The 15,856-nt window shown below is 40.7% G+C and overlaps 1 protein-coding gene and 1 pseudogene across 2 annotated transcripts in view; both read left to right on the forward strand.

The window, feature by feature from the left end:
* The window catches only part of LOC131721992 (membrane-spanning 4-domains subfamily A member 15-like), a 52,909-nt gene extending 52,080 nt beyond the window's left edge, over positions 1-829 (forward strand). The window contains exon 6 of one of the 2 annotated variants that reach the window (XR_009319982.1): positions 102-825. Coding sequence is in view for 1 of the 2 variants with exons in the window: in XM_059015469.1 (XP_058871452.1) it covers positions 102-128 (27 nt within the window). In the remaining variant the exon portion in view is untranslated. Of the gene's footprint in view, positions 1-101 lie in introns of both variants that reach the window. The other variant, XM_059015469.1, reaches the window with a different exon arrangement.
* A 12,190-nt stretch (positions 830-13,019) lies between these two features.
* LOC131721956 (uncharacterized) lies at positions 13,020-15,281 on the forward strand (annotated as a pseudogene).
* The last annotated feature ends 575 nt before the right edge of the window (positions 15,282-15,856 follow it).

Genomic DNA, 15,856 nt, shown 5'->3' on the forward strand with positions numbered 1-15,856 from the left:
GAAAAAAGTAGAAAGCAGGGATTGTGTATGATTATAGATGAGAATGACAGAGAGAGAAACTCTTCTAAGTTTAGTAATGTGCATTTCATTGTCTTTTTTAGCCAGAGGTTGCTTTTCAACAGGCATGAATCCAGTGACCTGGGTGCAGATTTGCTGAATCGAACTATAAGAAGCATGCAGTCAAGAAGACAACTGTCCCTCCGCCTCCTCCAGCAAAGCTTAGCCAGCGCTAAAGACTTCATCTCTGCAAGGTGTTATTATCAGAACAAGTTAAACAACAATGAAATCCTCCCATGTGTAAACTGTCAGGGAATTTGTATTGATATGAAAATGAAAACGTGTTCATTTGTTTTGGATCATTTGCTTCTTTTGCTTATATTTTCAATAAGATCATTTGTATTTTAAAGCTGAAATGTTTCACATGTTCAGTTATTATATTGGTTTTATATTTTAATGTTTTCAGTAGCAATAATGAAAAAGAAACATGGTAGGCAAATGGTATATGGAAGTGATACATTGAGATATGTTTTGGTATTTATTGCTTTGCTTAATAAAAAAAATAAAAAAAAAATATCTTAGAATTTCCATCTTCCATCCCAGGCAAACACTTTTAGTCTAGATCTATTTGTATCTAAAGGTAATTTATATCTTTTTACCTGTTAAACCCAGGGTGGAATAGCCCTCCAGGACCGTGATTGGACCCCTGCTCTAACACTAGGGCACAATGAGCATGCACCTCATTTTGATGAGCAAACTGCCTTTACCCTGTAATGCAATTGTGGTGACATGCTTTGCCCCATCCTTTACTGTCTGCGTTAGTGCCAGTGGTCGGCATAACTTTCAGGGTGTGGCCTCATTTGCATGTTAACTTTGAGTGATTTCGATGACAGACTTGAGTGACTGCATATCAGACTAACCAGGTAAGGGGAAGTTTATCTGAAACACAGGGGCAGCTGATGCCATTACAAATTCAAGCTAAAAAATAATTTTTATATATATATATATATATATATATATATATATATATATATATATATATATATATATATATATATATATATGTTGTAATAAGGTCATACAGGGTCATTATGTGAGCCAGCGCCTGTCAAAGTATCTTTTCCCTGTGTAGCATTATCAGAGCCACTAGAGGGTGCTCTCAACATTACAGGATGAGGTAATGCTTATTGGATTGATTATTGTTGACACCTGCTGGTAGTTTCATAATGGGACAGGTTTTACCCAGCTGGGTAGGGGGAGGAGATTGTTGGAAATCAAAAGAAAAGGGAACTCTGTGAAGTTGGGATGTTTTATTGCCCCTACAGATCTGGAAGTAAATAAATAATGGAAGATCTGGTAAGAGCTCTGATGCAAGCTTCAGCTGCCACCAGATGTAACGTGGTGATTCTGTGGTGCAGTATGCTGGTGCAGTAAACACAGACTGGCAACTTCAGATAGGGTGTAACGACACTCACGATGCCCAGTATTTTAAATAAAGAAAACACAAACAGAAGAAAACAAACAAAAACCTGTCTTCATAAGAAGATACTAACTATACTTTATAGGCCGGAGGCCCTACCTACCACCTGGGACAGCTAAGCTGTTAACCCAGTGCAGTTAAACCAGCAACAAAAAAAACACCCAACTTCACAGAGTTCCCTTCTCTTTTGATTTCCAACAATCTCACTCCTCACAGTACCACACCCAGTCTCCCCCCCCAGCTGGGTAAAACCTGTCTCATTGATAGGGCTCACAATTATCAAACTACCAGCAGGTGTCCACAATAATTAAATCCAATAAGCATTACCTCATCCTGTAATGTTGAGAGCACCCTCTAGTGGCTCTGATAATACTACACAGGGAAAAGATACTTTGACAGGCGCTGGCTCACATAATGACCCTGTATGACCTTATTACAATATATATATATTTCACGGGGCAGGAGCCAGAGCTGACATAGGAAGAGAATGTTTTTGCAACTTAGGATTGGAGGCTTGGCTTCTGGAACAGGAGAGAGAGAAAAGGATGGACCAGACTCCAACCGAGAGAGCCTTCCTTATGGAGTTGAGGCTAGCCCTATCCGCCTCCAGGCCCCTGAAAATACAGTCCTCTGACTTCTCAGAGAGTCGTTACAGGCAGAGCCTCAGGACTGGCTCCCAGTTACCAGCCGGGTTCGGCTCTCAGACGATGGAACGGCTCATATGAAGCCTTGATGTAAGGAAGAGATGAGAATCTGAAACACACAAATAATTGATAGTTATGGGACTCAAGCACTAAGAGTATGAGGTCCATTTCCCAGGAGGATAATTGAGGAAGTAAGACAGAGCTTTCTTTCTTGAGGCAAGATGTAATAATTCCATTCACCTATTAACAGAGAGCAAGATTTCAAGCAGTTAAACAAGGATCACATTAATGAGATCATGTATTAAACTGCAAATGCAACAACGCTGCTACCCAGCAATAAAGTGGAGATAAACATTCAAAGACACAGTAAAACTGTCCATAAAAACAATACCACTGGACAAAAGTACAAATACCCACACCCCCCACACACACAATGTCCGTGCAGGGGAGGGAACACAGAGAGAGCGAGAGAGAAACCATATCGCAATATAGCCTATTCCGTGCACTTCTTAAATTCCAATCGACTACCAAATAGGCTAAAAACACTCGGGTCGTTCGCACTCATTATTCAACACCGGAATACAATCAGCCCAATACTTACTGGTCCATTTCCGTCTCTCTCATTCGTTGTTCCACGCTCCAAACACTGCGTTCCCACTCCTGCACAGACATACAAACCTCAGGATAGCCATCCCGTTTGTAAAAACATGTGCTATTTATTTTCAGGTGCGTAAATTGATCAAATAACTTTTTCCAACAAAACATATTCTAGCGTTATTTTAAGACGACTGTGAACGAGCCAGTAATAAATAAAATAGCAGTATATCCAAACATTTTAATAAATCAATTACCGGTATGTAAGATTTATGAGTTTGATTAATAACTTGATTTATTTAATATTGAAACATACATCAAAGAACTCCAATATTTTAAATGTTAATAGCTACTTGGTGAGAAACGTATTCATCTTAGGCATCAATTGAATTTTTTAATAAAAGTTATTACAAAAGTTAGTATGAAAACGTTACTACAAAAGAAAAAAAAAAACCATTCCAGCACCTCAAAGCTGAGCCCACGGTACAAATGCATTCAAACTCCTGCAGCTGCCTTTTTTGTTCTTTATACTTTGCAAAACATATTCTTTGGTAGCGGATTCGTCATACTGTAATTTTATTAATACTGAACACACTTTACATCTGCCAGCAGAGCGATCACATGACCTTAACACCGCCCTATTGTCAGAGCTCTCGTTCTACATCCCGCCTACAGGTAGGCAATCTGTTAGCTCTGATTTGTGAATTTCTGCTTTGATTGACAGTCCGCCAATACTGCCTTGCTGCACTTTATTTTTCTATAATTACAGCTGCTGCCAATGCCTGCTTCTCGCTATTAATAGAAAAAAATACATAGAATGTCATTGCTCCTGCGGCCCACCCAGGGCGGCGTCGCGGACCACCTTAGGGCAGCGGATCACAGTTTGGAAACCCCTGCTCTATTGCACACAGAGGTAAATGATCATTTATGACTTACAAATATAAAACATATATAGTTAATGTAATTCCATGGCACTGTGACAGTCTAAAGTTGTGTTACCTCCATGTGATTTGTATAAGGCTTTTCATGGCTGTAAGATGGGTGGTGTAATAATGCTTATGTTTCCCAGACATACAGTTACCACAGGATTTGTTGTGGTTGTCTCACTGCTACAGCTGCTTCCAGAAACTCTTACCAAGCAGAAGTACCTACAAGGTCAGACAAGACCATGTGGAGCTGTTCTTCAACGCTGTTCGGAGATTGGGTAATGTGAATGTTTACTGGCATTTTGTTACTCTGAGTTTTAGTTTTTGCTTGTGCAAAGCTGTTGGGCGTTTCTTATGATATATACTATTCTATGTATTCTGCTTCTTGTAATTGTGAATAAATTTCATACGTATGCATTTGTGAAAGCATGCAGCCAATACAAAATGTTTGAAAATTGAGCTTTTACCTATTGTGGATTGTATCTTTGTTTTTGATTTTTACTGTCGGCTGGACAGTTCAAGGCTGCCTTCCATCACCTTGTGACGCGCTGCGGTGTTCAAGGAGGAACAACAGGAAATTTAACCGCACAGGACAAGACAGACTTTGTTCGAGTGCCGTCTGGAAGGAGAATTTTAGAACCTGATGTGGGAAATTCACCATTTGAGGACTGAGGCAGTCTGGTACACGACCACACATATCTGCCAATGAAGTTCAATACACTGGTTGCAAATATAATGAATCTTGGTTGTAAATCTCCCTCCCGACCTGTGAGGGCGCTAAGCTGCGAGGACAGAGTTCTTTGGACGGGCTGGCCTGACAGTTCTTTCCCCGGGTCAGGAAGTCGGTCAATCTGGAAGAAGGCGAGACTCTGTTGCAAGAACGTATTGACCCGGAAGGGAAACAATGTTGCAGCCGCAGATTGTAAAGGAAGCTGCATTCGTTTACCAAGGGGTCATGCGTGACAGAATATAAGGGGGGCGGAGAATCGTAATCAGAGCCTTCGCTTGGTTTAAATGTGAGGAGAACCGAAAAGGACAGTGAAAACAATATGGGGACTGAAATCGTGAGTGTTGTGTTTTGTTCGTTTGTTATCGTCTTGTCTTGTACATTGTTAGACGGCTAAAACAAGTGTCCGGAGCTGTCACCAAGGGCCAGCACTGAACCGGAGCATCACTTCACCACTGTCACAAAATAAACTTGTATCACCCACCACGAGCACTACTGCACGCACCCAGGACTGATGACCGTGTTAGCATATTGTGGGACAGATATTCGTGTTTATTATTTGGAACTGCAACCCCGTTGTTATTTACTCCGTGCTCTACACATTGTTGTGAATTGCCAGGGATTATTATTTGGTCACCAGACCTGGATATAATAAAAACTGTTTCCAAACTGGATTATAAATCTCTGTGTGTTTCATTACTGCACTGCATCACCCCTGCACCTGCACGAACCACTTACCACTTTGCCACAGAGTCTCACAACCATAACCACACAACCTCCAGGATTCATGGATCCTTCTACAATACAAAGGTCTCCAAGTGCATGAGGAAGAAAAGCAAGCCCATGCCATCACACTACCTCAACCATGTTTAACACTGGGCAGGATGAACTTTTCTTTAAATTCTTCTCTCTTCCTCCAAACATATTGTTGCTTTCTTGGTGAAAAAAGATTGGATCACTTCATATTTTGCAATTTTCTAATAAAATCTGTTTTGAAATGCTGTACATATTTTCAATTTTCCATTTACTGTACTTCATATTTGTGTCTAAAAAAATGGTACCTTCATAATGTGCCTGAATTTGTTGTTACACCATGTAATGCTGTGTATATACATGTATAGTATATTGTATTTTAATGTTTGAAAAACACTAAGTCGTCTTGGATAAAGGTATCTGCCATAATAATAATAATAATAATAATAATAATAACAATAATAATAATAATAATATGTTCCATTTCCGATGTATCTTACTATTACATTTCTATTAAACTCAACTATAATTTAACATGATTCATGATTACATTTCTTTCTATATGTAATGTAAATCTATCAATTTGCTGTTTATTTGTGTTGCCGTCTTTTTTTTATTAGTCTGTGCGATACCTCATTTAATCTGTAAAGGTTTGTCATATATCTTATGTAAAGTTACTCCCTATTAACTTGTGCAATCTTACATCAGGACAAACACACTTGACTTGAAGATTGTAATGGTATGTTCTTTCATCAGAAAAAAAGTAATGAAGGATAAATGTGTCAAGGAAAAGTTACAGAAAAAAATCCTTAATGTTGTAATTATTAGTTTATGCAAGATAACACTGGTTTCATATCATGCTTTTCTGTACCTTAAATGTTCTTATTAAAATCCTAGTATAGCACTTTTTTTTTTTTTTTTAAAGATACAGCTCTTAGAATATTTAGCCCCATCATTTCCAATGGAAAGTTACACAAATGTTGAAGCTGTTACATCCCAGGTGGGACACTGCTGCTGTATCCGTGAGCAAGGTACTTTACCCAGATTGTTACTGTAAAAATCCAACTGTATAAATAGGTACCAGAATTTGTATGTAAAAATAACACTGTGTAACAATTTTTTTTTTTTTTGGTTCCTGGGTAGTAAGTGTTATTTCCTAATTGCTTATGCCTCAAAAGTATAGAAAATGGCTATTATTCCCCACAAACTTTGCTTTTGTGACCAGGACAGTGATATTTTGAAATTTACCTATTTTCCAGAACATTCCAGATAGATTCAGTGCTGAGTAAACTTGGAGTAACTTCTAGAACTTTCTAGAACTTTCCAGTAATATAAATAGTAGTATAAATACAGGGGCCTTAAGCCCACCAGTTCAGTTTAGTTCCAGCTGCCTAAGTGGATACATATCTGCATTTTTCTGAGATGGCATCAAGAGGCTGCAAGCATCCGGCAGGCGCATTTTGCTATGTCTGCGGCCAATTTATCAAGACAAGAGCGAAAAAGTACTCCGTGGAAGCATCTGCTAAGATGTGTGAGGCCTACAAGGCATATTTCGGCATGCCTGTCGGGGATCAAGACAAACCCTGGGCACCTCATTTCACTTGCGAGCACTGCAAAAAAACTCTGGAAGGTAAGATGGACAATTGTTGCTCGGAATTTTATGTTATAAAATTTGTTAAAATTTTTAAAATTGTAAAAGTTTTTAATTTTAAAATGTTTTACAATTTTCAATGTTATTGAAAAAATATATCCTATATGAAAAATGTTGCGAGAATCTCTTACACATTAGTCATGGGTGAAATAAATGTATTTTTGTAGGATGGTACAGAGGGGAAAAGAAAGCCATGAAGTTCGCTATCCCAAGAATTTGGCGGGAACCCACTGACCACTCAAGCAACTGCTACTTCTGCATGGTGGACCCTTCCAAACGTCGGACTGGCAAGAATGCACCTGCTATCACGTATCCGGACCTTCCTTCATCCATCGCCCCGGTGCCACACTGCCATGAGCTCCCCGTAACCACTCCTCCAGAGAGAGAGCAGCTGTCTTTAGAAGAGAGCAGCAAGTCAGAGAGCGAGGAAGACGTTGTAGATCCAGATGACAATTTCAGAGGTGGAGCTGAGGAGAGAAACCCATACTACCCCAACCAAAAAGACTACTCACTTCTAAATCTTTTGTAGTCATTTTTGTATTACTTTAGTATAAATACATGTTAATTTGGATTCATATGTTGTTTTTTTTCTGACTTTATGTGAACGAAAAGACACAAATTCGCCCGTTTTCTCATTGGAAATAGGTACATTTCAAAATATCACTGTCGTGGTCACAAAAGCAAAGTTTGTGGGGAATAATAGCCATTTTCTATACTTTTGAGGCATAAGCAATTAGGAAATAACACTTACTACCCAGGAACAAAAATTGTGTTAACTGTACCCCTGTAAGTCGCTTTGCATAAAAGCATCAGTCAAATACATAAATTATTATTATTATTATTATTATTATTATTATTATTATTATTATTATTATTATTATCAGGTAATTTAACTTCTTACTTTTTGGAAAAACTCTATATTGGTACTTATCATAGACATAGAATATTTTTATATCTATGGTAGATATACTTCATTACAAATTACTGTATTATTGGTATTGTAATGAATGACCCCTACTGGCCAAATAGGCACATTGTATGCAGAAAATACTTACAGACGGTTTCGTATTAATATTCATGAGATACCAGAAGTGACTGGTTAGTATAAACATTACATCACAATACAAATACCCTACTACAGTTATGATTTAACTTACTTTCAAAGCTTTGAAAAGATTTTCAGGGGCGCCTCTGCCTTTTAAAGAGGGCACTTGGAAGCTGTCAGCTTCTCCACGGGGTATGGTGCTCTGTAGTTCTCGGCTTTGAGAAATATATCAGGGATACTGGTTTGGGGTCGACCTAAAAAGCGATAAACTATTAATAAACTGAAAGCGACCTATATATTTCTGTTATTAATATTTCTCTGCGAGATAATTAAGCAAAAACTCTCCATTTAGCAAATGTGACCTGCTTATTTGTTGCTTAATTTTGGAGCCATTTGTTAGCTTTATAATATCATTATGGGATATTTACACAGTCGTATGTAATCGATAGTACTATCGTCCCGACGCACGCACGTTCTGAACAATTAACACGTTTACTTTCAGTAAAATAACGGGTTAAAAACTCAAATACGCACATAAATATCACTGAAGTTTCTACATGGCACTGCACACCTCACCACTACTGTTTTAGTCACAACCCAGGCACAGTACGATTTTCAAACAACCTGACTTGCCCCGACTTCTCTGTATACCACACACACACACACATCACTGTCCTCTGATCGATATGTACAGATTGTGTGTACTTTCCCAGTAAAAAAAAAAAAAAAAACTAGTTGTACGCATCTAAGCTTCTATATGCTTTTCGGGTGTAAGCACTGTCTCCAATGCTTGATGTCTGGGTATGTTATCTCTGGAAGACTTTTTATATAATTTGAAAATAATCTCGTCCTGACATCGTTGTCAAATGGATATGTAGTGTGGTTGTATTAATCGCTAATTTTGCAAGGTAGCGATTTCTTTGTGCTGTCGCTAAATTTAAGAAATAGCTGCTTGTCATTTTAAAGCTTTGCGCTGATACAGTAAACTGGGAGTTTCTGAGGACCCACAACACTGACGCATGCGCAATGCCTTTTTCTTGCCTAGGCAATTATGTCCGCCCGGTTTACATCATGCTGCTAGGAGAGTTTTCATGGGCGTGTCCAGAAAGGGAACTAGTTGTTAGTGGTTGTTGGAAGTAAACACCCGATAAGTTTTTAAAACTCTTTCCAAAAAGGATATTGCTACAAAAAGGATATTGCTGCTCTAGGAAGAGTGCAAAGAAGAGCAACCAGAATTATTCCAAGTTTAAAAGGCATGTCATATGCAGACAGGCTTAAAGAATTGAATGTATTCAGTCTTGAACAAAGAAGACTAAGCGGCAATCTGATTCTAGCATTCAGAATTCTAAAAGGTATTGACAATGTCAACCCAGGGGACTTTTTCGACCTGAAAAAAGAAACAAGGACCAGGGGTCACAAATGGAGATTAGATAAAGGGGCATTCAGAACAGAAAATAGGAGGCACTTTTTTACACAGAGAATTGTGAGAGTCTGGAACCAAGTCCGCTGTAATGTTGTTGAAGCTGACACCCTGCGATCCTTCAAGAAGCTGCTTGATGAGATTCTGGGATCAATAAGCTACTAACAACCAAACAAGCAAGATGGGCCGAATGGCTTCCTCTCGTTTATAAACTTTCTTATGTTTTTATGCTATAACAAGTTATTGTAAATGAGATAGTGTTTTATCAGAATATTTAATTAAGTAAACATTTATTTAAATGTATTTGGAATTAAAAGTATAAATGCAAAATTGACTTTTTTAGTGAAGGTGTTGTGAAAAAAATCCCCCAATGTATAAATCTGCCGAATTTAATACCAGCCAAAATTTCCTTTATACAGTATGTATTTAATTTAAAGCTGTATTACAATTAAGATACAGAGGATTTCAAACAGAGTTGCGAATTATGAAATGTAAAAAAATGTCTACACACAAAACCCCTGAAGAATGTGGCCGTGAGCATAATGATTTCATTGTGGAAGACAGCAAAGGAAAGAGGGCACAAGTGTGCAAGTACTGTGGAGTTACTATACATATTGTGACAGAAAAAACCGCCCAAGCATTTTGGAAAGTAACTGAAAACAATAATTTCATACAGTATATAAAAAGCGAACGCCCTGAAAAAACCATTTACATAAAACTCGAAAATAGCTAAAAAATAAGCACCAAAAAATGTAATTAATAGAAAACGAAAAACATAAGTCCTAAATATAATACATATAATTTGCACTGTATGGTGATTGGTGGTGAGGGTTCTGTGTGTCATTGTCTCTTTGTTCTCATTGGTACCTCTTGGAGGTGTGCAATAGACATGCACGCCAGGGCGGTGAACCCAAGTGTCCCCAAGAGTATATATCTGCAGAACGAAGGCTCGCACAGCGTAGCTCTCGCAGGGAGCTCACATAGGGTAGTGCTGCGTGCACAACTAGTAATTTACACCATTCATCCTTAACACCCCTAAAACATGACCATAAACAAGGTGTGGGAGGGGGAGAACCCTGAACATAGTGATTACCCAGTGAGAATTAATTGGTGATCCACGGCCAATACACCACGAACCTTAGGTTTAGGGTTTGGTTATTGTTATGAAATAAACTTAGTTTTAGTACCTAAATTCATCACCCTTATGTGATCGGGCTGTAGCATATAATGATGATGTCTATTACGAGTTGCGCACGCAGCACTACCCTGTGTGAGCTGCCTGTGAGAGCTATGCTGTGGGAGCCTGCATTCTGCAGCAATACACATCTCAAGTGTCCTGCAGCTACGTAATTGTCTTGCACTGCACAGCCTCTCTTTTTGTTTCTGAAACTAACTAGTGTCACACACCGTTTCACACCTGAAATTAAAAGCAATTCCCAATGTGTTTTAATGCTTTGTCTGTGTATGACAAGTATTATGAAAGTGCAAAAGAAAACCTAAAAATGTTCGCCGTTACACAGTTTGTCTCATTTTACCACAGTTTGGGAACCGCTGGACCAAAAGTGTAAATCGAATCAGAAATGGTAATTACGTATTTCAGGTAAATCCTATAAAAGCTTAATTTCTCAGTACATCCATACAAAGGCAATCATGGCCAGTAGTCATCTGCAAAATGATACAATGGAGCAAAAACTTTATTTCATAGTGTATAAAATAAATATTAAAAGCTGCGGACACTCTTAAAGCTACAACAAAGCAAATGAAAAAATTAAAACCTGCATTCACTCGGTAGCAGTTGCTCCCTGCAATCTCACAGCAAACAGAACTACTACACATAACCCAGCAGTCTTACTGTCACCCCTCCCACACCACACAATTCTCAATGTCACCCCTTCCATACCACACAATCCTCACTGTCACCCCTCCCATACCACACAATCCTCACTGTCACCCCTCCCATAGCACACAATCCTCACTGTCACCCCTCCCACACCACACGATCCTCACTGTCACCCCCCCATACCACACAATCCTCACTGTCACCCCTCCCACACCACACAATCCTCACTGTCACCCTTCCCATACCACACAATTCTCACTGTCACCCCTCCCACACCACACAATCCTCACTGTCACCCTTCCCATACCACACAATCCTCACTGTCACCCCTCCCACACCACACAATCCTCACTGTCACCCCTCCCACACCACACAATCCTCACTGTCACCCCTCCCACACCACACAATCCTCACTGTCACCCCTCCCACACCACACAATCCTCACTGTCACCCCTCCCATACCACACAATCCTCACTGTCACCCCTCCCATACCACACAATCCTCACTGTCACCCCTCCCATACCACACAATCCTCACTGTCACCCCTCCCACACCACACAATCCTCACTGTCACCCCTCCCACACCACACAATCCTCACTGTCACCCCTCCCATACCACACAATCCTCACTGTCACCCCTCCCATACCACACAATCCTCACTGTCACCCCTCCCACACCACACAATCCTCACTGTCACCCCTCCCATACCACACAATCCTCACTGTCACCCCTCCCATACCACACAATCACCCACGACCGCTACAATACATACAATCCTCACTGTCACCTCTCCCATACCACACAATCCTCACTGTCACCCCTCCCACACCACACAATCCTCACTGTCACCCCTCCCATACCACACAATCCTCACTGTCACCCCTCCCATACCACACAATCCTCACTGTCACCCCTCCCACACCACACAATCCTCACTGTCACCCCTCCCACACCACACAATCCTCACTGTCACCCCTCCCATACCACACAATCCTCACTGTCACCCCTCCCATACCACACAATCCTCTCTGTCACCCCTCCCACACCACACAATCCTCACTGTCACCCCTCCCATACCACACAATCCTCATTGTCACCCCTCCCATACCACACAATCCTCACTGTCACCTCTCCCATACCACACAATCCTCACTGTCACCCCTCCCACACCACACAATCCTCACTGTCACCTCTCCCACACCACACAATCCTCACTGTCACCCCTCCCACACCACACAATCCTCACTGTCACCCCTCCCATACCACACAATCCTCACTGTCACCCCTCCCATACCACACAATCCTCACTGTCACCCCTCCCATACCACACAATCATCACTGTCACCCCTCCCATACCACACAATCCTCACTGTCACCCCTCCCATACCACACAATCCTCACTGTCACCCCTCCCATACCACACAATCGTCACTGTCACCCCTCCCATACCACACAATCCTCACTGTCACCCCTTCCATACCACGCAATCACCCACGACATACAATACATACAATTTGTCACAGTGTTCTCACATTTTAAGTTTTCTATATTGCTTGGGTTCCCATTGCTTTCATGCACACTGACGCATGTACAAAGAGACCACTCGCACATACACACACAGATCACTTTTAACTGCCTGTCCTTCCCCTACAGCACTCTGCACCCCTCTCTCCTCCCTCTGCCGTGTCAGTTTGTGCAGCACTTGTCTGAGTCAAACCTGTCCACAGTCCAGCACCACGCCCTTCACAGCTCTATATAACTCCAGGTTCACACTGAGGCAGAAAGGACTGAGAAACAGGTAAGGGATTTAACCCTTTATTAGCAGCTATCTAATAAGATCAGGGTTTGCAGGGTTATTGTTTTTACTGTTGTTTTACTGAAACAATTGTACCATTTTGTAAGATAGAAATAAAGCATGCATTGAAAAAGAATAGATCCAGATGCTTATATCAGAGTGTTACAGCGGTCTTTTCAACACATCAATCAGCTTGTCACATAAAGGGCTTAGGAACAGGTAAGGATCTGACCCTTTTACTAGCAGCCATCTGAGAGGAACAAAGTTCAGGGAGATATTTAAAAAGTGATCCAGATTCCCTTTAGATCAGTCTGACTCTGAGTATTACAGCAGTTTAAACAGTGTGTGTAGAGCAGCCATGGCTATGTAAGTGTGTGAGCTGGGACAGGCCAGTGTGCTTGGTGCTGGGAAGCAAATACATTTCTCAAGAATAGAGTTTTGTTAGAGTTCAAAATATTAATATTTCCTATTTTATATTGCAAAACAGCTTTTCTATATGCCTTGGTGGGTAATTGCTTTTAATTCCCTCCAGAATCAGTTGTATAAAACCAGCAGCTTATTACAGTCAGGTACATTTATCCTTATAATATTAATATTACAGTCAGCGCTGCCCAATCGGGATACTGATAATCGGGATTGCTGTTTACAGCTCTGGGAGACGGTTCTTCCCAATGCTATTTATGTTGTTTAATTGGGACGTCGCTTTGTTTAATTGGGATACAGTATTTTCAAATGATGAACGGAGTTTGCTTTTCAGAACAAGGTCGTGTAGCACAGTGCAGTGAGTACGTGATTACACTGTGACGTGTGGATTGCGTAAACTACGTTGAACTCGAAGGAGTCTTTTAAATGACGTGTTTAACATTTAATCATACTGTGATGTGATTTCATTCTTTTTCATTTCATTAAGAATAAAAAAGTGTCACTCGGGTCGTCTCAACTGCCTCTTGTTTAATTGGGACAGCCGCTTATTCAAGATATTTGTCCTTCTCCCGAGGCGTCCCGATAAAGCGGCGCTGACTATTATTATTATTATTATTATTATTATTATTATTATTATTATTATTAGTATTATTAGTATTATTATTATTATTATTATTATTATTATTATTATTATTATTTTACATGGGGAATTGTAACTTTCCTCTAACCTGCAGCATTCTTACAGTCTTGTACACTGTGTAAAATAAGACTTGTGTAAAATAAGATTGCCATGCATGAGACCTGTGTATAATAAGACTGATAACTCTATTTTAAAGCATCTGAAGGGGATTGAATGTGAATTTCTCTGTTATGTGACAATGTATTGTAATAAATACTATAAAATAAAGCTGAACATATAAGTATGTAATTCTTCCTAGTGTTTTTGGTGACTCTGACAATTCACCAGAGAATTACCACCTTATTATGCACAGTTGGGTGTTTATTATTATTATTATTATTATTATTATTATTATTATTATTATTATTATTATTATTATTATTATTGTTAACAGCAAAAGCGTTGCACCATTTCCGAGTGTGGTTCAAACTGGTGTTTTCTCAGGTCTAACTGGGCTGGGCAGCTCTTTAATACTGGTGTTGTAAAAGAACCGGTCAAACAAACGGAGGAGCCGAGTATCAGAAACCACTTCCACTGTGTGAAGCAGTGTTCCAGCTCTCTCAATGGTTTGTTCTCTCAATCAGAACTCTGTGAGATCTTGAGCGAGCTGATCCGATCTCTTTTGTATTGAGTGCGCAGCAAGGTCAGGGAGCTGACTGGAGCCCAGGAGAAGGTTACAGTGAGGGAGCCTGAAGGAGCCCAGGATGCTGCAGTGAGGGAGCCTGAAGGAGCCCAGGATGCTGCAGTGAGGGAGGCTGAAGGAGCCCAGGAGGCTGCAGTGATGGAGGCTGAAGGAGCCCAGGAGACTGCAGTGAGGGAGGCTGAAGAAGCTCAGGAGGCTGTAGTGAGGGAGCCTGAAGGAGCCCAGGAGGCTGCAGTGAGGGAGGCTGAAGGAGCCCATGAGGCTGCAGTGAGGGAGGCTGAAGGAGCCCAGGAGCGACTGGAACAGGACATCACTGAGCTGAGCAACAGGGATGCTGAGCTGGAGCAGCTCTCACACACAGATGATCACATCCACTTTCTACAGGTAACAACACTGTCTGCTCTCAGATCGGGAGGACAGAAGTGGGGAATTCTCAGACAGACCTCTCCAGTTTATATGAACTATTACCCAGGAATTGTTCTGGAGCTCAATTCTGTTGAACTGAAAACTTCTTTCTCCCTTCTCCTGTCTTTCCAGTCTTTCTTTGCCTCTCCTGAAGCTGGAGACTTACCCAGCATTACTGACACATCTTTCCAGGCTGAGAAAGCAGTAGCTGAACAGAAAGACCAAACTGAGTGCTGAAAGTGAGGACTGAAAAACATGAGCACAACAGGTGGGTGTGAGAGCGATTCCTTTAGAATTCTCTGACAGGAGAGACAAGACTTCCATCAGACGGCAGTTTGGGAAGCCCATAGCCTGCTGGGGCAGTCCAGAAAGAGATCTTTAAAGGGGATACAGTATAGAGAGGTGCTGAGGTTCCATTCCTCTTTCTGTTTTCTCTCTCCAGTCAATGAAGTTGCAGTTTGTAGTCTGCAGGCTCCAGAGCCCAGGAACAGAGCGCAGTTTTTAAAATGTAAGTCTGCTTGACTGAGACCTTTGATTGAAAGCTCCTGTCTGATCCCCTCTCCCCTCTCCTCTCTTTCTTTTTCTTTTTCTTTTTTTCTCTTTCTCATTCCTCTCTCCGTTTCTTTCCTCTCTTCTGCTCACTTCTCATCCCATCCACCCATCTTCTCCTCTTACACTCTCCCTCACTCCTCTCTTCTCTCCTTCTGCTTCTGTCCCTGTTGCTCAATCTCCAGATCTTCATCCATCTATCTATCTATCTATCTATCTATCTATCTATCTATCTATCTATCTATCTATCTATCTACCTATCTACCTGTTCTGTCTAGTGTGG

This window comes from Acipenser ruthenus, chromosome 50, assembly GCF_902713425.1.
Source record: "Acipenser ruthenus chromosome 50, fAciRut3.2 maternal haplotype, whole genome shotgun sequence".
Taxonomy (NCBI): Eukaryota; Metazoa; Chordata; class Actinopteri; order Acipenseriformes; family Acipenseridae; genus Acipenser; species Acipenser ruthenus.